The 21896-nt window shown below is 47.2% G+C and overlaps 1 protein-coding gene across 1 annotated transcript in view; it reads right to left on the bottom strand.

Annotated features, from left to right (window-relative positions):
• The window catches only part of CPXM2 (carboxypeptidase X, M14 family member 2), a 128461-nt gene that overhangs the window by 78179 nt on the left and 28386 nt on the right, over positions 1-21896 (bottom strand). Inside the window, exon 3 of the mRNA XM_072804990.1 lies at positions 17119-17228. Within this exon, the coding sequence (XP_072661091.1) occupies positions 17119-17228 (110 nt within the window). The remainder of the gene's footprint in view (positions 1-17118; positions 17229-21896) is intronic.

The following is a 21896-nucleotide window of genomic DNA, read 5'->3' as shown; positions in this document are numbered from 1 at the left end:
TCTTCTTGAGACCAGATATTCAATTAAATGTAGTAAGGTATCAGGGGACAGTATGGCCCTTTCCGAAGCTGACTCACAGGGAAGGGACAGCCACCTCTGCAAAATCAATTATAAATTTATAAAGTCAGCGCCTGGAAGGATTCAGTGAAAGAGGAGGGGCAGGCCTCAGAGGTGTCACCAAATTTCAGCACAGTGCAATACATGGCATCAGTACGACGACTAAGAAACCAAGAGGAGGGTACACTCATCCCTTTCGGTTCAAAAATGCAGGAAGGACTTCATAAATTTTGGAGAAATATCTTTTTTTTTAAGATTTTATTTATTTATTCATGAGAGAAACAGAGAGAGAGAGAGAGAGGCAGAGACACAGGCAGAGGGAGAAGCAGGTTCCCCGTAGGAAGTCCAACGTGGGACACGATCCTGGGTCCCCAGTATCATGCCCTGGGCCGAAGGTGGTGCTAAACCACTGAGCCACCTGGACTGCCCAATTTTGGAGAAATTTCCATCAGAAGTTGTTGGAATAAAAAGTGGGATCCCTTAGAGTATAAGCTAGTCTTGAAAACATCACTAAGATGGAATGATAATTTGTATTACAGGGCTCAATAAATTAAGAATTAATGTAATTTTCTCTAGGCAATTAAGTCATGCTCATCATTTCTTTACCTTAAAAAAAAAAAAAAACTCACCAGTGCATCTAACAGACTAAATTTTGCTTACGGTAAATGTGGAAATTATTAAATCTATAACAAAGAGAAAACCTGATACTATCCATTTAAGATCAGATGGGATTTTTCTGGGGCACCTGGATGGCTCAGTTAGTTAAACATTTGACTCTTGATTTTGGTTCAGGTTATGATCTTTGGGGTTGTGAGACTGAACCCCAAGTCAGGCTCTATGCTGAATGTGAAGCTTGCTTAAGATTCTGTCCATCTGCCCCTCTTTTCAATCTCTCTCTCTCTCTCTCTCTCTAAAACAAAACAAAACCAAAAACAAACAAGATTTTTCTGTTTTGAGATGATAGAGTAAATGTTGATTTTTCTGTGCTCTTTTCTCAAAAATTCCCCCCAAAGAAAACAAGATGAAGAAACACAACCTTGATCTCTAACAAAACTAGAAGATATTTATAATTGCCAAATTATAATAAATTAAGACAGAAATCAGATGGAGGAATTCCAAATGGCTCAGCAAGAGGAGATGTGAGCTTATGAGGGAAACACCAGTGAGAAACAAGCCACCCAGGGCTTTAAAAAGCTCAGAAACTAGACTCTTAGGTAGCTTGAAAGGCAGGGTAGGGCTGAAAATAGGGAACTGATTCAAAATATGCATTAAAGAAATAGATTCTCACATTCCCTTCCCCATATTATAGAAGACCTGAAATTTTTCTCTTAAAAAAAAACCCAAACATTCCTAGAGGCTCTGGATATGGGGACTCCAGACATAGGGGAGCAGACATAGGGGAGCATATGATAGATAAAAAAGGGGAACTCAGTCAGTAGATAGCAGAGTCAAGAGTGAGACGCCCCAGCTCCCCTCCTCCTTCCAGCTCCAACCAGGCTTTCAACAAACAGAAATTAAATAAACTAAAAATATAATGGGAAACAGAAGAAAATCTCAAAGAAATTATAATGACTATTCTCTGAAACAGAAGATCTTGCTTGCATACAACAAAAGAAGGATATTCTTAGAAAGGAAAAAGCATCGTTCTTACAATGTGAAAATACCAGTAACAATGGGCAATAAAAGAAAAATAAGAGCAGAGGAAGAAATTACCAAAAAAAAAAAAAAAATACTGTAAGTGAATAATGTCCCAGATCTGTAAGGTTTAAGTCTCCAAAGCATTAAGAATCTAGTATGATGAATAAGACCCACATCCAGCTGTATCTCTGTAAAACTTCAAAACATCACAAATGAAAAGAAGATTCTAAAAGCCTCCAAAGAGAAAACAAATATATAAAACAAAGCCAAAGGAATCAGAATGGTCCCAGAATTCTTAGTAGCAACATCTGAAGCTCAAAGAATGGAGGGATAATGACTTCAAAATTCTGAAGTTCATGAATTCAAAATTTCACTCATGAATTTAAAATTTCACTCATGAATTTTATACTCGGCCAAACTGTCCTTTGTGATGGTAAAATAAAGACATTTTCGGATTCACAGAACCTCAAAAAATTTCTCATGTACCAATTCCATAAAACTGTAAAATGAATGTGCTCCACAAAAATGAGGCAGAAAACCAAAAAGAAGATATGAGTTCCAGAAATCAAGGGTGCCAACATAGGAGAGATTCCCAGAATGAGGGAGGAGATATTCCCAGGAAAGCAGCTGTAGAAAGATCCAGAAATCAAGCCATTCACAACACAAAAGGTCAAGGGCTCCTTGAAGGAATGTCTTACAGAAACATAAAAAACAACTGTGAGGCTAAAAAAATCATTGAACAGGTTTGACCTTATAGAAAATTATATTAAAGGGTATTTTACAGACCCAGACCTATTGCAGGGCATGGGAGATGTTTTTAAAAAATATAAGCAGATCTAGGAAAACAAAAAGTTGTCGAGAAAGTACATATCTCTTGGCTCAAAACTACTTGTTGGCTTAGGCAGTAAGGACTATTTACACAGTCATAATATTGAAAACCTTTAATGTGGTTTTACCCAAAATTTGAGATATAATTTTACTGGAAGGATTAAAAAGGTTAAGGTAAAGGGATCACAAAAACAAGCTGAAATTTTCATCCTCTATAATACAGATTCAGAATAAAAAGTCAAAAATGTACAAACCAATACATATCAATATGTGCATGCTATTTAGTAATAAATATATGGGGCACCTGGGTGGCTCAGTCAGTTAAGCATCCAACTCTTCTTGGTTTCAGCTCAGGTCATAATCTCAGAGTCATAATAAGACTGAGCCCCATACGTTGGGCTCTGTGCTGGGCATGGAGCCTGCTTAAGATTCTCTCCCTTCCACTCTCTCTGTCCCTACACTTCCACCTTAAAAAAGATAAATAGAAATAAATACTTAAATTCCCAAAGAAACAATTAAAAGGAGTTTGGAGTAGTCACCTCATTCACAGCACATGATGGCTTCAGGGGGTCAGTGGGTGTGGGGTGTATTGGCAAGGCACCTTTGTTTTTTATTTTTTCCAATTTTATTGAGGGATAATTGACAAATAAAATTATATATAGTCTATTACATAAATATATCAGACATGAATATCTGCTATATTTAAAGTATACAATGTACATATACGTTGTGGAATGATTACCAAGATCAAGATCATTAACACATCCATCACCTCCCAGTTAACTTTTTGCGTGCTGAGAATGTTTAAGATGGTCCCTCAGCAACCTTCAAGTGTATGGTACCATATTATTAACACAGTCCTCCCGCTTGCACTAGAGGCACTAGATGCACTAGATGTGCACTGTCCTCTGAACTTATTCCCCTTACAACTGAAAGTTAGTACCCTTTGTCCTACAACTCCCCACCTCTCTTCTCCCAGCCCCTGGCAACCACCATCCTCTTGTTTGTTTGTTTGCTTTTAAATAATCCTTTAACACTTTGATTTCTCAAACTACTTGCTGACAAAACTGATCGATATTGATTTTAATTTTAAAAAGCGAAGGGATGCAGAGCATTTTCTCATGTGCATGTTGGCCATGTCTATGTCTTCCTCTGTGAGATTTCTGTTCATGTCTTTTGCCCATTTCATGATTGGATTGTTTGTTTCTTTGGTGTTGAGTTTAATAAGTTCTTTATAGATCTTGGAAACTAGCCCTTTATCTGATATGTCATTTGCAAATATCTTCTCCCATCAGGGAAATACAAATCAAAACCACAATGAGATACCACCTCACACCAGTGAGAATGGGGAAAATTAACAAGGCAGGAAACCACAAATGTTGGAGAGGATGTGGAGAAAAGGGAACCCTCATACACTGTTGGTGGGAATGTGAACTGGTGCAGCCACTCTGGAAAACTGTGTGGAGGTTCCTCAAACAGTTAAAAATATACCTGCCCTACGACCCAGCAATTGCACTGTTGGGGATTTACCCCAAAGATACAAATGCAATGAAACGCCGGGACACCTGCACCCCGATGTTTATAGCAGCAATGGCCACGATAGCCAAACTGTGGAAGGAGCCTCGGTGTCCAACGAAAGATGAATGGATAAAGAAGATGTGGTTTATGTATACAATGGAATATTACTCAGCTATTAGAAATGACAAATACCCACCATTTGCTTCAACGTGGATGGAACTGGAGGGTATTATGCTGAGTGAAGTAAGCCAGTCGGAGAAGGACAAACATTATATGTTCTCATTCATTTGGGGAATATAAATAATAGTGAAAGGGAATATAAGGGAAGGGGGAAGAAATGTGTGGGAAATATCAGAAAGGGAGACAGAACGTAAAGACTGCTAACTCTGGGAAACGAACTAGGGGTGGTAGAAGGGGAGGAGGGCGGGGGGTGGGAGTGAATGGGTGACGGGCACTGGGGGTTATTCTGTATGTTAGTAAATTGAACACCAATAAAAAATAAATTAAAAATAAATAAATAAAATAAAATAAAAAGCAAAGGGAAAGGCAGCATGGATATAGAAGTCAACTGGTATAAAGCCTGTTTTGTTTACTCTTCCACTTTCCAGGTGTCTATAGAGCTGCTATTACATGCTAGACATCATAAAAAGTTTTCTGCCTCATGGTATGTATAGAAAACAATGAATCTCAAAATTGCTATGCTGTTGTAAATTCACCGATCTGCGCTGTAATTCATAATCATGGGCTGCCTCTCTACAGAAACATCTGGAATGAATTAAAAAGTTATATACAAGTGAATATAACTATTTAGCAATTCCAGGATAATTGACTTACAGCTGCCACTGTGCAGACACAGCCCAGGACTATTTGGACAAAAATAGAATAATGTGATAGTTATTTTAAGAGATCTTTGAGAAAAATCTTAGACACAGTGGCTAAAACTTTACATGTTAGCAAAAGTTACCACCATGGGGGGGGGTGTTACCTAAAAATGTTAGCTGTGACATGTGATTAATATAGTTAATCTCCCATACAAGGGCCATCATCTGGTCTGAATATCTCCTTTGGCAAATTTCTATGATAGACCTTTGATAAATCCATAGAACGGCCCAGGTACAAATCAGCTGATCCTTCAAATCAGCAGAACATCTTGTCCCAGTTCAGACCTCACCATCAGTAAAGCTGGTTGCGAAGAAATATTCACTGTTTTTTGAAGTGGTTTTTTTTTTAAAGATTTTTAAAGATTTATTTATTCATGAGAAACAGAGAGACAGAGAGATAGAGACACAGGCAGAGGGAGAAGCAGGCTCCATGCAGGAAGCCTGACTTGAGACTCAATTCCAGGTCCAGGATCATGCCCTGGGCTGAAGGCGGCGCTAAGCCATTCAGCTACCCAGGCTGCCCTGGAGTGATTTTTAAAACCCAAAATCAACATCTTAAAGAGTTCCTTGCACTGGCCAATGAAAACAATAAATATCTAGAGCTTGAAATTTAAAACATTTTAAAATAGAAATTTATAAAATATACCATACACCACTGTTTAATTGTTTAAAGAAAAAAAACACAGGGAAAGGAATATTCTAATTGAAAAAGAGGGTAAAGGACTTTTCACATCAACATTCTAATTCAATTCTACTAAAACCTAGCAAACATTTTGGTCCTAGAATCGCCTATCAGTGGAGTAACCAATTTAATTCTCCCAACAATTATGTATTCACCTGTCATGATCCACACAAAGACAGAGATGTGTTCCTACACTCTGGGGAGGCAGCACAGCCCAGGACAGCCTCTGGGGTCCTTGCTGGGCTAAGCTCAAGTCCTAGCTACAGCTCATTATCTGGATGCCCCCATTAGGTCCATAAAATAGGGACAGAAATAGAATCTGAGTACACGGAGGAGTTTACAAGTCCCACGGAAGGGCTGTCCAGGGCACAGTCCACCCTCAGTAGAGGGAGCCATGGGGGTACAAGCATGGTTCACTTTGTTTCAAGTTCCTATCTGTGGAGATTTGTGGTTGAATTTGCTTTATGATGCAACCTACGTTTTCTTCTATTAATAAGTGAGTGGTCAATTTAGCCCATTGACAAATGTTCTTTGTTATCATGAGTTGTCAGCTTTTCTTAGACATTGTATTTTTACTGCTTCTTTTGTTTGTGCTTCCTCGTTGACTCTTGAGCTGTTTTCTTTGTTCAACATCTACGCCTCCTCTGAAATAATTTTTTTTTTGGAACTATATAAGTGATTTTTGCTTTTGCTATGTACTTTCTTTTGGGGGTTGTTTTTTATTTTTTGTGGTTGTTGCTTCAGGTTTTTATTTAAATTCCAATTAGTTAACATACAGTGTAATATTAGTTGCACATGTAGAACTTAGTGACTCAACACTTCCCTACATCCCCTGGTGCTCATCACAAGTGCCCTCCTTAATCCCCATTGCCCATTTCATCCACCGCCCCCCCACCACTCCCATCCAGCAACCCTCAATTTGCTCTCTCTAGCTAAGAGTCTGCTTCCCGGTTTGCCTCTCTCTCTTTTCTTCCCCCTTATGTTCATCGGTTTCATTTCTTATCCTCTAAAAATTTTAAAGGTGTGTCTTTGTTTCAGTGGTTAATTTAATAACTACATAACTTACATAAATTACATAAATGCCTTCATGTAATATGCTTAATTCTATATTTTCTTAGAAAGTCCCTGTTCACTTGATGGGATGAGCACTGGGTGTTATTCTGTATGTTGGTAAATTGAACACCAATAAAAATTATTTTATTAAAAAAAAAAGGCCCTGTTGACTCCCTACCATAGGCAGTGATAAATTCATTTCTACCTCCTGTTGTACCCCTTTCTTCTCCTTCATCAACTAATTTCATTCCTCATATTCTACACCGCTCCATGTGCGTCCCTCCCGAAGCTGCGCGCTCGGTCGAAGAGGACGACCATCCCCGATAGAGGAGGACCGTTCTTCGGTCAAGGGTATACGAGTAGCTGCGCTCCCCTGCTAGAACCTCCAAACAAGCTCTCATTCCTCATATTCTTAACATTCACTTTTAAAGTTTAAACCAACTTTACCTCCTTTCTATGATTTATCAGCTTTTTAATAAAGTTTTATTGAATTAAAAAAATGTATCTATGTAGAAGGATGGATATTAACCAGACTTACTGTGGTGATCATTTCACTATATATACAAATACTGATTTATTACGTTTATTGAAACTTACTTTATTGCAATATTCACTTTGTTGAGATGGTCTAGAACCAAACCCACAATATCTCTGAGGTATGCCTATACTGGAATTAAAATTATTAAGAACCAAAGAAAAGGCAATTCTGAAATACAACAGTAAAGCAGGAGAATAGATACATGATTTTATTATTTTAAGTTTCAATAAAAATTGAAATAAAAATTTTAAAAATGAAATATATACAAAAAAGTGCACAAAGCCTAAGTGTGAAGTTCAATAAATTTTACTGCACACTCACTCAAGTGTCCACACCCAGATCAAGATATAGAACAGGACCAGCTTGCCACAACCTCCCTTTTACCACCTCCCACTATTACCTGCCCCTCAAAGATAACCTCTACTCTGACCTCCATTTCCCTAGATTGGTTTTTCTGTTTTTAAATTCTATGTAAATGAAACTTACCCTAACTACTCCCTAGCATCTGGCTTCTTTTGCTCAATGTTATATCTGTGAGATCAATCTGTATTATCACAGGTAGCAATAATTTACTCCTTTTCATTGGTGTAGAGTATTCCATCGTTCCATCATGTGACTTACTCATTGTATGCTGATGGACATGTGGCTTATTACCATTTTGGATTGTCATGAATAGTGATGCCATGAACCTACCTGTCCCTGCCTATCATGCACATATGATTGCATTTCTTTTAGGCATAGGAGTTGAATTTGTTAGATGAACAGGTATGAGAATATTGAGCTTCAGTAGACATTTAGTAGACATTCCAAAAACATTTCCAAAGCTGTACTATTTTACATTTTCACCACCGTATAAAAGTTTCTATTGTTCCACTTCTTCACCCACACTTGGTACAATCCTTTTTCCTTAAAGTCATTCTGGTGTCTATATGTCATATCTCACTGTGGTTTTAATTTGTATTTCCTTAATGACCAATGATAGAGAATACCTTGTCTTACATTCATTGGCCACAATATTGCTCTGTAACCAAAGCTCAGCTCCAACCACACTGTCTTAGTTTTAGCCCCTCAAATATGTCATGTTTCCTACAACCACAGGGCCTTTGTACTACCATTCCCTTCGACCTGGAAGGTGATGCAGGGGCATGCGGGAGGCTGCCACGTGACCCTGGACATGGAGACTCGAGTGGTGCAGCACTCAGCCCAGGGACACCACGGGATGCTCGGGCCACCAGAAGCTGGAAGGAGCGAACAAGGAGCCTTGCCTAGTTCCCCGAGGCTGGGGAGGGAGAGCAGCCCTGCTCACACCTTAATTTCAGACTTCCAGCCTCCAGAATTGTGTCAAGCTGCCCAGTTTGTGATACTTCTATGGTTATCCAAGGAGATGAATACATGGTGGTGCTTCCTTCTGAGCACTCATCCTAGGCTCTAGTCGTGCTTTCACTGGTAATTTATCTTTTTAATAGTTTCACTTCCCCATTAGATTATCAGAGGTATAGGCCAAAAAAGCACTGGAGGTATCCCTGACTCCTCTTTTGATCTCTCACACCCCTCATCCAGACATCATCCAGCCTCCTGAGAAAATCTTACTTTCAAAATATCCAAAATATAACCACCTTTCACCACCTCCACCACTCTTGTCACAGCCAGAGCCAGTGCTATCTCTCATCCCGGATGCCAAGGTCACGCCCCAACAGGCCTCCCTGCCTCCATGCTGCTCCCCTAAGTCAACACAGGTCGGTCCTTCCTACCTATAAATCACAGCACAGCATTTCTGTGCCCAAAAACTTGCCAGGGCTCCCCCAACTAACTTAAGAACAAAAGCCAATGGCAAAGTCCACCCAGTGTTCATTCTGGGCCTGCGCCTCCTTCCTTGCATGCTCATTGTGCCCCAGCCACACCAGCCTGCTGCTGCTCCTTGGTAGGGCCATGCATGCAGTCACCACAGGACCTTTGCTCAAGCCATTACCACTGCCGGGAGTGCTTCTCCCACAGCTACCTGACTCCCTGATGATCACCTTTAGGCCAACTCAGCCCCAGTACCACCTCTTCAATGAAGCCTGCCTTGTTTACCTTTAACAACAGCCTGCCCCCTCCCCAGAGCCAGCCCTCCTGACTCCCGCTGCCAACTCTAAGTTTGTTATGCTCTCTCTCCCTGCCACTCCCCTCTGACACTAGAGAAGTTCTACTTTATTACATTCCTTGCTTTTATGTGCCTCCCCCACTGGAATGGAAGCTTTCAGACGGCAAAGACGTCTGTCCATCTGGTCTCTGAAGCATCCTGATCACCTAGACAGGGCCCAGGACACAGCACGTCCTCCCCAAACATTTGCTAAAATATAAGGACAATTTCTATTCTTGCTCTTTACTGTTTCCCCAGAACTAGAGGTAGGTTTGTGTTTATGGAATCAATGAATCGACCAACCAGCCAGTCAATCAAAGCATCTGCTCTGATCTCCTTTTTTTCTCTTCTCTTCTCCCTGTCTCTTCCTCCATCCCCTCCTCACACAGGCTTCTCCACCTGTGCCATCTGTCGTGACCACAGAAACCCTGGTGCAGGATGACTGGCATACCTGACTCCCACCCGTCCACGTCCAGGAGAGAGCCAGGCTGGCCTGTGCATGGCTGGGCAGACCACCCAGAGGGCCCGTCCCCACAAGTCATTATCCGAGGAGGCACCATTCGGTTGTGCCAGCTGGATGGACGTGAGGTCCATGCCTGCGACTCCCGGGGCCCCTCAGGCTTCTCTGGGCCCGGCCAGGGGGGAGCCTGGAAGGTACTGGGGGATGCTCGGGCCAGCGGTCAGGGAGATGAGTCACAGGATGGGACGCTGGCCGAGGCCACAGGCTGGAGAACACACCGAACCTTCTCGTGGGTACCGGAGATAACAAAGAGCTAAAATACAGCCAGAAACCTTGAATTTGACTCTCAGCTTGGCACTTAGTAGCTGTGGGGTTGGGACAGGTCACAAAACCTCTGACTTCAATTTCCGTATCTCCAAAATAGAGTTTCCCTCTGAGTATATTGAAGATGAAATGAAATATTAATTTAATGAGATTTAATAAAAAAAAATAGTCAAGAAAATTCCCATAGCAAGTAACAGAATCCGCATTTGAACCAGAAAGCCCTGTGGTTTCTTAATAATCTGTGGTTCACAGGCCAGGGAGCCCCAAAGGGCCCCTTCCTTTTGTTTCTCTGGTCTTCTACTCTTTGCCCTTTTCCTGCTCATGTGTTTACGGTGCAAGCTTCTGGAGAATAAGAACAGCGCATTACCATCATTCTGGTAAATTCTCCTTTTAAATTTTCCAAGAGACTCATGATTTAGAATATTCGGTCCTGTTATTCCCATAAAAATCCAAACATCCAAAATTCCAGCACTTTGGCATCCAAATGCTGTCTCCCAGACTGCTTCTTAAAGCCAGATAGAGCACAAAATCCCTTTATCGGAGCAAGCAGGACATTCCTTGGTTTGGAAGCAATCCCCACTGTGATTATTTCTGCCTCTGCAGCACTTAGCACATTTATAGCCCCCACTGAGGACCTGCAGAGCTACAGCAGGGTTTTGTGCAGCCAGAAACAGACCGGAGGCTGAGCACCCAGAGAAGCAGGAAGATCTGATGGAACAGACAAGCTGTGAGGTCAGAGGACTCTGGGTGCAGATGATTCCTCTGATAAATAGAAGCAGGGCAGGCTCGAGGTGACACCTGAGAAAACAGTGCTGCCCCAGGCCGTCCCCACGATTGGGCAAGGTGGGGCACCAGGTGTTTCAAGGCCAAAGGAGACAGGGGGACAGATGATGGGATGTGCCGTTGCACATCAACCTGGACATCAGGATAAACCTGGTTGGATGTTTTATAACCAACTTCATGCCCTCCTAGGGGGTGCATGTGAATTCAGCCACAGGCATCGGCCATCTTCCAGGCTTACACCTCATTTCAGGTAAAAAGATTATCAGAACATTGGAACTGGATCCTAATATCGGCATCCAGGTGCTCCAGAGAATTGCATTAATGGAATGACTCAGAAGAGCTGTGGTTGATTTTAGTGGCACTGAGAAATGGCTTGGACAGATGCTCTTAGCTTAACCAGACATTTCCTCATGAGAGAGGTACCAGAGGCGAACTCCTCTCAGAGGTCAAACTCAAGTGAGACAAGACATGGGCCACAGAATGCCACGTGACGATGGGCAGGCGCCACAAAGACATCTGGAGGTGTTAACGCAATGCGCCAAGTGTTTTCTCGTGACCTCAAAATGTCAACTCTTTCTTCAAAACTCTGATCTGAGTACCAACTGTCTCACATTCCCGGCTCCAGGCAGGAATCGTGGTGGTATCCTGAGTTCCAGCCATGCTCTTCTGATCATGTCAGGTTCCTACTTAGCTCAGCTTTAGAATCTTAAGAATGAAATCAAAACCCGGCCCTCTGAAGTGGCAGGTGCTGCTCTAATTTGTTCAAGGATTTGCAGCAATGAAAGCATCTGATGTAATAATGGTGGGGGGCAGATAAATCACTCAGGGAGCCGTGTGGTCTTGAACTCCACCTTGCTTAGTTTACAAGCCATGGAAAAACCTCGGGGGGGGGGGTCTTCAGAAGAGTCTGCAAGGATAGGACAGCTGATGAGCTGCCACTGAATGACCCACCTGAGCACAGAGCCACCTCCTCAGACTGTCTAGAGGCAAATGAGGATCCGAGAGTGATTTTAAAGGACAGTGCTGAAATGTTGTCTTTGAGACTTAAAATGTTAATTTCTATTCTGCCTGTGGCAGCTCCTGGAGCAGAAGTCAGTGATTATTTCTAAATGAGATCACGTTGTCACAAGTGGGTCGGTGTTAAGAGGATCTTGACCATGCTGGAAAAACAATCACAGATGAGAGGATAAACCTTCGCTATCCTGATGAACTTGATCTCTTCCTTGAGTTCTTGGAAGATCGATCTTCCTTCAATATGAGAAATATGAACTTGGGTTTCTTCTCTAAGTTTATATCATTAAACCAACATTAGCAAAATTCCATTTGCAAAACAAAAGAGGTTATAAGTGGAGTTATAAGGTGCTTTTATTCTTCCAAAGTCTTCTGCTTAAAAATGAGGACAGGGGATCCCTGGGTGGCTCAGCAGTTTAGAGCCGCCTTCAGCCCAGGGCATGATCCTGGAGACCCAGGATCGAGTCCCTCATCGGGCTCCCTGCATGGAGCCGGCTTCTCTCTCTGCCTGTGTCTCTGTCTCTCTCTCTGTCTATCATGAATGAATAAATAAATAAAACCTTTTAAAAATGTTTTTAAAAATGAGGACAAAGAGTGCCATAGACTGACGGTGTGTCCCCTCAAAGTTTGTATGTTGAAACCAACCCCTAAGGTGATGGTGGTAGGTGATGGTGGTAGGAGTCAGGGTCTCAGGTAAGTGACTAGGTCATGAAGGTGAAGCCTTTGTGGGTGGGGTTAGAGCCCTTATAAGAGAGGCCCCCAGAGCCCCTAGATCCTTCCACCACACGAGGACTCAGAAGGTGGTGAAGAAGATGGCCATCTATGAACCAGGAAGCCGGTCCTCTCCAGACACCCAGTCTGCTGGCATCTTGACCTCAGACTTCCCAGCCTCCAGAACCGGGAGAAATTCGTTTGTGTGGCTAACAAGCCCCTGGAGATGCAATGTTGTCCTAGTGGCTCAAAAGGACAAAGACAGAGAAAAGCGTTTCTGCTATATGGCAAATGGCAACTCAGGAAGAGCTCACAGTCTGCAAAATCTGCACTGTCAACACCGGATTCTGGTATTGTCATACCAGTGTAAACCAGTGTGAGATCACAATCAGAAAAGAGAGACAGGCGCGGTCTAATAGTTCCCATCACGCCCAGAACACTATCTGCTGACCCGGGGACAGTTTCATGGCATCGTTAGGGGCAACAAGACTGGGTTGAAAGTAGCTTTGGATTCATGCCCTGCCTCTCCTGGGCATCTTAACCAAGTTATTCCACCCATTCATGTGTCTGTTTTCTATAAGATAGAGGTAATAATAAGAAGAGTATTTGTCGGGACGCCTGGGTGGCTCCCCGTTGAGCGTGTCGTGATCCCGCAGTCCTGGGATCGAGCCTGCTTCTCCCTCTGCCTCCCTGCCTCTCTCTCTGTGTCTCTCATGAATAAATATATAAAAATCTTAAATAATAATAATAGTACTCGTCTCCTGTCAGGGAACAAATGAAAATACTGGGCAGAAAGCATTTGGCACAGTGCTGACACCTCTCAGAGCCGAGTCCGCTCTTCCTATGCATCTGAGGAAAGGGGGGACCCAGGAACGCCCCGTCTTGGCTCTTCTGGGGACAGCACAGTCCCTGGCTTGTACCGGGCACTTCGCAGGGGTCAGAGAAACGAGTGGATTCTGATGGGCACACATAGGGCATTTGAAAACTTCTAAGGACCATTCTCTTCCCTGGTTTGGTAGATCCCCATTCTGAGAAGGTGACTGTGCGGGGGGCGGGGGGGAGGGCTCAATTCTTGGATGAGATGAAGACACCAAGGCTCAGACGAGGGGGCACCGTGCCTAGAGCCGCTCAGTCGCCAGTGGTGAAAGCAGGATGAGCACCCGGCCCGGCCCGCATGCCCTGTGTGCCCCATGCACCCCGGGGGCACCAGGGCCAAGCCTGCAGACGCTGGGCCATCCCACTCACATCTGCAACTCCAGCGCACCAACGGTTCTCACACCTGGGTGTTTCTCCCGCATCTAATCCCATTAGCTCTGATACACCTACAAAATACTCCTAAGTGGGGAGAGAGGATATTTTTAAACTGCATTTCAAACTGTTATGAGTGGGAAGATGTATTTCAGAGCACCTATGGCAGTGAAATCAGGCTTCGTGGGGCACTGATTCTGGAAGGCCACAATAGAGGCCCCGCCCACGTCATTATTTCCCTGTGGGGGCTGCACTGAAGCCCCTCACACAGCTGCAGGCAGCCCTCCACCCTCTGCAGTTAACACCACATCACCTGCTGCGGGGGGAGGCACCCCAGGGCTTGGGGCGGGGAGTGGAGGGACGGGCACTGGCCTGGACTTCCCTGTTAAAACAACTACTTCCTATTCTAAGAGCAGGTGCAGAGATTTTTCTTCTCAGAGGGTACTTGGAGAAATGATAAACCACCGAAGAAAAATAAATCCCCGTAAGGACAAGCCGCACTGAAGTGGTTTTCAATGACTCTCCTACTTCCTCTTGCCTGAAGTCAGGAGGGTGGGTCTGTCCCCACTTTCCAGCCCGGGATACCTGCCTTCTCCCTGGCCTGTGCCTCTCTTGGGGGAAGGATGAAGGAAAGATGATGAGGACCCTGCTCCCTGCCGGCTGACCGTCCACCAAGAGGACCTCCTGTGGGGCCCAGCAAAGGCAGGGTGGTGAATGCCCACCATCTATCCTCTGTGTGTGTCCTGTGTGCCAGGTGACATTCTGGGTTGGGAGGAAGGGGGTGGAGGAGAGTTCAAGCCCCTTCTAACCTGGGGCTTCTGCTCAAGGAGGGGCAGAGAACACCCAAGGGAACAAGCCACCGGCATTCGAGGAGGGACTGCGCCCCACAAGAATTAAGAGGGGCCAGTCACGCGGGGCCACCTAGGAGTTTCCAAGAGCCCCTGGAAGCTACCAGAGGCTAGAAGCAGAGAAGCGAAATGATCCAGTAAATGTTTTCAAATTATAAACCATCTAATTTCACTCCTCCACTGATCCTATGAGTTCTCAGCACTCCCTCTTGTCTGGTGAGGCAGGTGGGGCTCAGAGCCATAAGATAATAGTTCCAAGGTCCCAGAATCTGGATGTGTCAAGGCCAAGGTCTGAACTCCACATGCCTAGGGCCCCTGCACTATGAGCCCCCCCCTCCCCCCGCCCACGCTCCACCCATCTGCTCTGGGAATAGAATTTCCAACCAGAACAATACAACTCTCAGACCCTATCCCCCAGCAACAAATTCAGGACTTCCAATTGCTTGACTGAAAGGTTAGATAAATGTGAACACGTCCTCTGTAACAGAGGATAACTTCATTTATAGAGAGGGCATTCAAGGTATTGGCTGACAGCTCCTCTAACTGATGCTCAAAACAGCTCCACACCCATTGGGCCTTGGCCCTGCTAGCCCTTGACTTCCATAGAAGCCTGGACCCCATCCAGGTTGCCACAGGCACTCATATTATTAATGGTCACTCTTGTGAAACTTGGAACTTCATCCTCTTGAAAATCATAGTGTTGAGTTATACACATCCAAATGTCTCTTATCAGCTGTTATTAAAAAACAATCATACTCATAAAGCAACTTTGGACTTCATTAACGTTAGTTCTGGAAACGTCTTGCCGGAGTTCTGGCCTGCAAAGTGGTGCCAGGTGAGCGGCTTGAGAGTCTGTGTGGTGCGGCCAAGTGTCAAGGGAGGAGGGAAGAGTTGCTGGGAGTCGGAGTCGGAGTCGGAGGGCCACTCAGACACCCCCGAGCCCCTGAGCTCCTGGGAAGGGGTCTCGTCCACCCTGGCCCGGTTCCCAGCACAGCGGCTGCCCACAGCATGTTCACAGGGATGGTGGGGGCATGAGGTGTTGGTGACATCGCTCAGAAGGTGTCCGCCTGATGGCCCCATGTCTCAGGGATGCAGGGCATCTTCTTCCCTGGAGCTGGATGAGACGGTGCATGTGCAGAAGGGGTTTGGAAAACACACCCACAGTCATGGAGCAGCCGGGGAAAGACGGCTAAGATACTAGAGACCCATACAGGACAGCACATGACCAAATGCTGAACAAGGAAGGAATGGAATGGCACCAGCTGGAGCTGGAGCCAGAGGGAAAGGACCCCGTGGATGGACTGGTAGGATAACACCCCCTCCCCAACAGAGAGGCCAAGGTGCTAATCCTGGGGCCCGAATGCTGGAGGCTCTCTGATAAAGGAAAATGAAGTTTGCAGTTGCGATTAAGGTCACTTGAGGTGGGAGATGATCCTGGAGCATCCACGAGGATCCAGTGTCATCTCAAGCCTCCTTAAAAGTGGAAGAGGGAAGCAGGAGGAGGACCCAGAGGCTTGGAAAGAGGAAGGGACCACGCAAAAGGAACACAGGCACCTCTGGAGGCTGGAAAAGGCGAAGAAATGGATCCTTCCCTCCAGGTCCAGATGGAACGCGGCCCTGCCCACACGTTGATTTAGCCCAGTGGGGCTCTCGTGCTCCAGAACTGGGAGAGAATGGGTTTGTGTGGCCTAAGTGGCTGCATTTATGATAAGTTGTTAGAGCAGCACGAGGAATCGACCACCGGGGATGCTGCAGGACTTATGATGCCTGGCAAGGTGGAGGCCAAGAGGTTGCCCAGGCAGGGGGACCTGCCTGAGAAAAGGCAAGAAGAACCACATGGTGTATAAAATGTGCAAGGAGGAGCTCATGTTCCTGGAGCAGGACCCCGACAGTAGCGAGGACAAAGGTCACAGGACCCTTGAGTTAGAGAAGCAGGCCAGACATGAGGTGCTGAGCCTCGGAGAGGCACACAGGGTTTGCCCTGGGGGGAGCCATAGAACAGCCTGGAAGAGGTTTGTGTGGTGGTGAGAAGCAGTGGTGGGGTGGGAGGAGAGGACAAATGCCTCTGGCTGCCGATGCCTGCTGGAGTTGCCGATGCCGGCCTCCCCGTGCCTGTGCAGACAGATCACAGGAAGGGGAAGCGCTCAAGAGGTGGAGGAGGGCCCACGCAGGTCCGGGTACTAGCAGCATCCTTTGTACTGAGGGCTCCTTGTAGAAGACACATATCCTGAGTCTCATCTCAAGGCTCTCCCTCTAAGATGAGCATCTGAGGCAATGCCCTTCCTGCTGGGAGAAGTGGAGCTAATGCATTTGGAATGCCATGCAGGGTATCCAACCCAAGCCCAGCGAACCGCCGGCTGCGTCTCCTGCCAGAGCAGCTAGCAATGCAACCAGAATCCTTTTGCACCACCAGTACCTGGATGTTGAGTCTCCCTCGATGCGCGCCCAGGCCGTAGCGCTTCGAAGTAGATGCATGAAGCTGAAAGTCTGTGATTTTCAGGGTCTCCAGACCGAGAGGTGGGCAACCTAGAAAGGACAATGCTTGTTAAAAACAAAGACAGATGTTAAAAGGCAACTTTCCAGTTTTCTCCATCTGGCCCCCCAGCTTCCCATTTGCCCCTGAGCCCCCAGCCACCAGCACGGCCCACCCCCTGGCAGGTCCAGTGCTTCCAGACAGAGGCAATTGTCAACTCAACCATGAGTATGTCAACTGCCTTTCTCATGGGCATTTCCTCTCAGGCCGTTTGTGCTCTGCTATCCCTTATCTCTGTTGCCGTCCATGCTACTGTCTGAGGCTGTTTCCAATTAAGGATCCTTCCACGGTGTGACTCAGCCAGGGAACACTATTGGTTAGAAATTTTGAAGTGATCCCGTGGTTGAACTCTGCAAATTAATCAGAACTTGTTGATTTTGATTCAGCAACTCTGGCCTTTGTGTTGTGCATGCTAATGAGCAAGGCAATATAAATAGAAAAAAAAAATCTATTGTTTTCCATTCTTGGCAAAACTGGTAGTTTTGAGAACAGCTACCAGACACAGTTTAGTCCAAGCTGCCCCTGGAATAAGACACTGGAGCTTGGGCAGGCCCCTGGTGATCCTCCCTGTCCAGACCAGCATCCTGTGGGTACGGGCTTTGACAGCAGCTCCAGGGCCAGCTCCCAGGCCTCCTGACCCCCGGGCTGCTCTTCTCACCGCCCACTCTGTCTTGGAGCTAGAAGTCTCCAAGAGACGAAATCTGCTTCCTCAAATCTGACCCTGGAGAAAGAAAACAAAAACTCTGGAGGAGAAGTAAAATCTATTTCTACTGGAAGTGTGAAAAATCTCTTAAGTAAGAGGCACATTTTAAAAGCTGTGTGGGAAGAAAAAATAAATAAAATCAATAAAATAAAAGCTGTGTGGCTCACTGCTGAGATGGGTGTGCCTCCAGGGACCCCAGGACACCTGAGGATGTGGGGGTATCTGTCCATCCATGACAAACCCCTGCAGGGAAGAAGCCCCTCTGGTCTCAGGATGCTGGCGGAGCCAGACCAGGGGCTGGGCGGGCAGCTGGGTAAGAAAGTCTGCCCGCAGGTGGGGGGCAGGGATGCCATCAGAGTGGTTCAGCCCTGCCAGGTGCCGAGACACCATCTAGTCCTCCCCTTGGGTCCTCAAAGAGGAAGCTGAAGCCCCGAGACTAGAGGTGAGCCTTTCAAGGCATCCCTGCCAGCAGCCAAGCTGGACCTCAGATCCCGGGCTCCAGACTCAGCTCCAGGCTTTCAAACACTGCCACGCGGCTTTCCTGGCCCTGCCCACACCTGCCACGCGGCTGCCTGGGCTGGTACTTATGCATCAGACATCTGTGCTGGATGGGGGTGGGGGGAGGTACTGGTGCCCAGTGTTGTGGGGAGCACTAAGAGTGGGGTACGGTGCCACTGCCACCCACCTGATGCTGCAGGGGAACCCAGCAGGCTTCAGCTGGCACCGTGAACAACGGTGTTCCAGCTGGATTCCTCCAGAGGGGGCTGTGCCTCAAGTGGGGGGCCATGTGAGCAGGAACCATGCAGTGAATGGGGGTGGAGGGCGTGTAGCCAGTGGGGACCAGAGAATGAATGGGGAGGGCAGGGCATGCGGCCCGTGGGGATCCACACAGCAAGCATCCCTAACCACCCAAGGCTGACCCCACAGAGGCTAATCTCATTGTCATAACCCCCTTCCCCCACTAGGATTTGCCCTGGGCACTTTCCAGGCCTGGAGGGCACAGGGGTCTGACCCACCCAGGTGGCATTTCCTCGGTCCCGATGTTGAACGAGTAATTCTCCATCATGCCCCCCGAACACTGACCAAGTGTCTGACGACTGAGCAAAGGTATTTCTCACACACTTACTCAGAAATCCACGCTGCCTGCCTCCACCAGCCACGCCTAGTCGTGGAACCTGCTCACGCTCACAGGCGGCAGCCACACCTGCCCCTCCGCAGCCCAGGCCTGCGCCCAGCCGGGAGAGAGCAGGAGCCCGAGCCCCCACGCCGTCCCACCGTGGCCTCCGGATAGCAGCACCGCCTCTCCATGCCGCTCCTCCCTGGGCCACATCCCTCCAGCCTCTCACTCCCCAGTGGTCACTGGCATGCACCTGAGGCCCTGCTCCAGACGCAGGGCAAGGACGGAGGGTCAAGATCACTTCCTGTCCCCTCTGGGAGGTGAGACTCCAGAAGGTCCTCCACACCCTGTCATTCAGCCCTTGTCCTGAGCCTGGGGCCTGGAGACTCCCTCAGCTGGAGATGCCGCCCACTGTCCCCAGCATCCCACCCCCCCATGCTCCTTATCACCTCGTCCCAGCCCACCCTGCTCAAGGCACATCAGCATCCTCAGACAGCCCGCACCTCCACAGCCCTGACGCCAAACGGGCTGGTCAGCCCTTCTGCTGGGAATGGCCTCTGCACCTTGATTCCGCCAGGTACGCCAGCTTTGGTTTCAGACCCTGACGGGGAACAGCACACTGGTCTGTCCCTCCACATCCCGGCTCTCCGTTCAGAAGCCTGATATCCCCACGTGAGCGAGCATCAGAAATACAAAAAGGTCTTGCTACCATTTCAGGGAAACTCTTTCAAAGTTATATCAGATGTATTCCTCCCTCTGTTTTGTTTGTTTGTTTGTTTGTTTGTTTGTTTGTTTGTTTGTTTTTTTACAGATTTTATTTATTTAGGAGAGAGAACCACACTCACAGTAGGTGGAAGGGACAGAGAGGCAGAAGCAGGGAGCCCGACGGGGGGCTCAGTCCCAGAACCCCCGGGATCATGATCTGAGCTGAAGGCAGACACTTAACTGACTGAGCCCCCCAGGGACCCCACCCCCTCGTCCCTCCTTAGCAGAAAACACAGCAGGTGGTGAATTCCAGGTACTTGATCGAGCTAACACCTTCTATTACTCATTTAGATTCAGACAGACAAACTGACAGGTGAATGGCACAAATATTTTACGAGTTAAATAAGGAACAATAACTGCTATCCAAAGCATTTCTTCCAGGAAAAGAGAACATCTCATTTGCACATGAATATCTTAATTCGAAAAGAAACTACCTGAATACAATTGCATACTCATCAAAATCACTCTTATATTGGTAAGTCGAAGCTGCACCACATGTCTCCCCAGGATACACAAGGGGTGGAAAGAAAGTGCCCCTAGGTGGGGTGTTTATTGATTACACATCTGATCTCAACCCAAGAGCTCAATGCCTGCCCCCTTGAGGGGCACAATCGTCGTGTACAGGAAGCAAGTGTGGAGTCCCACAGAGCCAGCACCACATCCAATGACAAATGTCCACTCTTACCCATTCTAGAGATGATGTGACCACATAAGCCAGAAGAGCCACTGCTTCGGTCCACAGCACAGCTGATGACGTCTTTGGTGGGGAGCCCAGATAAACACACACGCTCAGCCTGCACACAAACGCAGTCTTCCCTGAATCCTAATAAGGATTTTTTTTTCCCCTTATCAGAAGACACTATCTTCAGAGAATGTGGTTTTGTTTGGGAGCCTTCTCTGTCAGCCATGCCATTAATAGAAACACTAGGGACATCCACCCTGAGATAGGCTACAGCCTATCTGACTCACTGGAGGTTAGGGAGGCATCTCTGGTTGTTAGAAACCAGCAGAGGTTAACTTAAGCAGGAATGGGGGTCATTGGAGGAACAGCAGAAAGCTCCCAGAAGGGACCAGGGCAGGGACACGGGACACACACAGCGGGGAGCCCCAAGAGCCCTCATCACCCAGGCAGCAGAAACCACGGACCACGTGCTCCCAGAGGACTGGATGGATCCCCACGGCACCTCCAGCCACACCACACCTCCCGAGGGTCTGCACAAACTTCACACGGCTCGTCCCAGAGAGGGCCTGGCTCACCGCATCACCAGTCTGCCCACTGAAGTCAGGTCCCGACAGCAGGGGACAGACGTCTGGAGCTGCCTGTGCAGCCCTGCAAGGTTGGGGTGGGAGGTCCCACCCTGCGCAGCCCTGTGCCCTGTGATGCGATGGGTTCTCCAGCCGCCTGCCCTCACTGTCCAGCCCCACGTCCACCTCCTCCCCTGACTTTGCATTCTGCACTCTGGTTTTCTGTCCCCAGGCTAAGCGACTCTCCTCATTTGGTGGCTTCGTCTCAGGCTCCCTGAGTCTGCTGCCTCTTGGCTACTCCTGCCCCGGTGGTTTCCATAACATGACCGTCTTCTTCCACTCAGGCTGCTGTAACAAAACCCCATGGACAGGTGGCTTATAAACAGAAGTTTATGGCTCACATGTCTGGAGGCTAGAAAGCCCAAGAGGAAGGCCCCAGAGCAGCTGCCCTCTGCTGAGGGCCCCCTGCCTGGCTCACAGCCCCCCCTTTTCACCGAAGCAGCACCTGGTGCCTCTTAGAAGGGCCCTAATCCTGCTCGTGAGGGCTCCGCCCTCAGGACATAAGCACGTCCCTAAGCCCCCCACCTCCCCACCTCCTCACACCATCACCTTAGGGCCTGGGATTTCAACACAGGAATTCCGGGGGTGGGTGACCCAGACTTTCAGGCCACAGCAATGATATTTCCCTGTTTCTCCCCTTTTCCCCCTCCTGGTTTGTGGGGCCTTTTCTTCCCCTGCAGCTCAAGGCTGTAACCCTCTGACTCCTGGAGAGTCTTCCCTCCCTTCCCCCTGAACAATCCATGTGGGCGCCAACAGCTGCATCCACGCAAT

Source organism: Canis lupus, chromosome 29 (assembly GCF_048164855.1).
Source record: "Canis lupus baileyi chromosome 29, mCanLup2.hap1, whole genome shotgun sequence".
Taxonomy (NCBI): Eukaryota; Metazoa; Chordata; class Mammalia; order Carnivora; family Canidae; genus Canis; species Canis lupus.
This window is presented reverse-complemented; position numbering and strand designations above follow the sequence as displayed.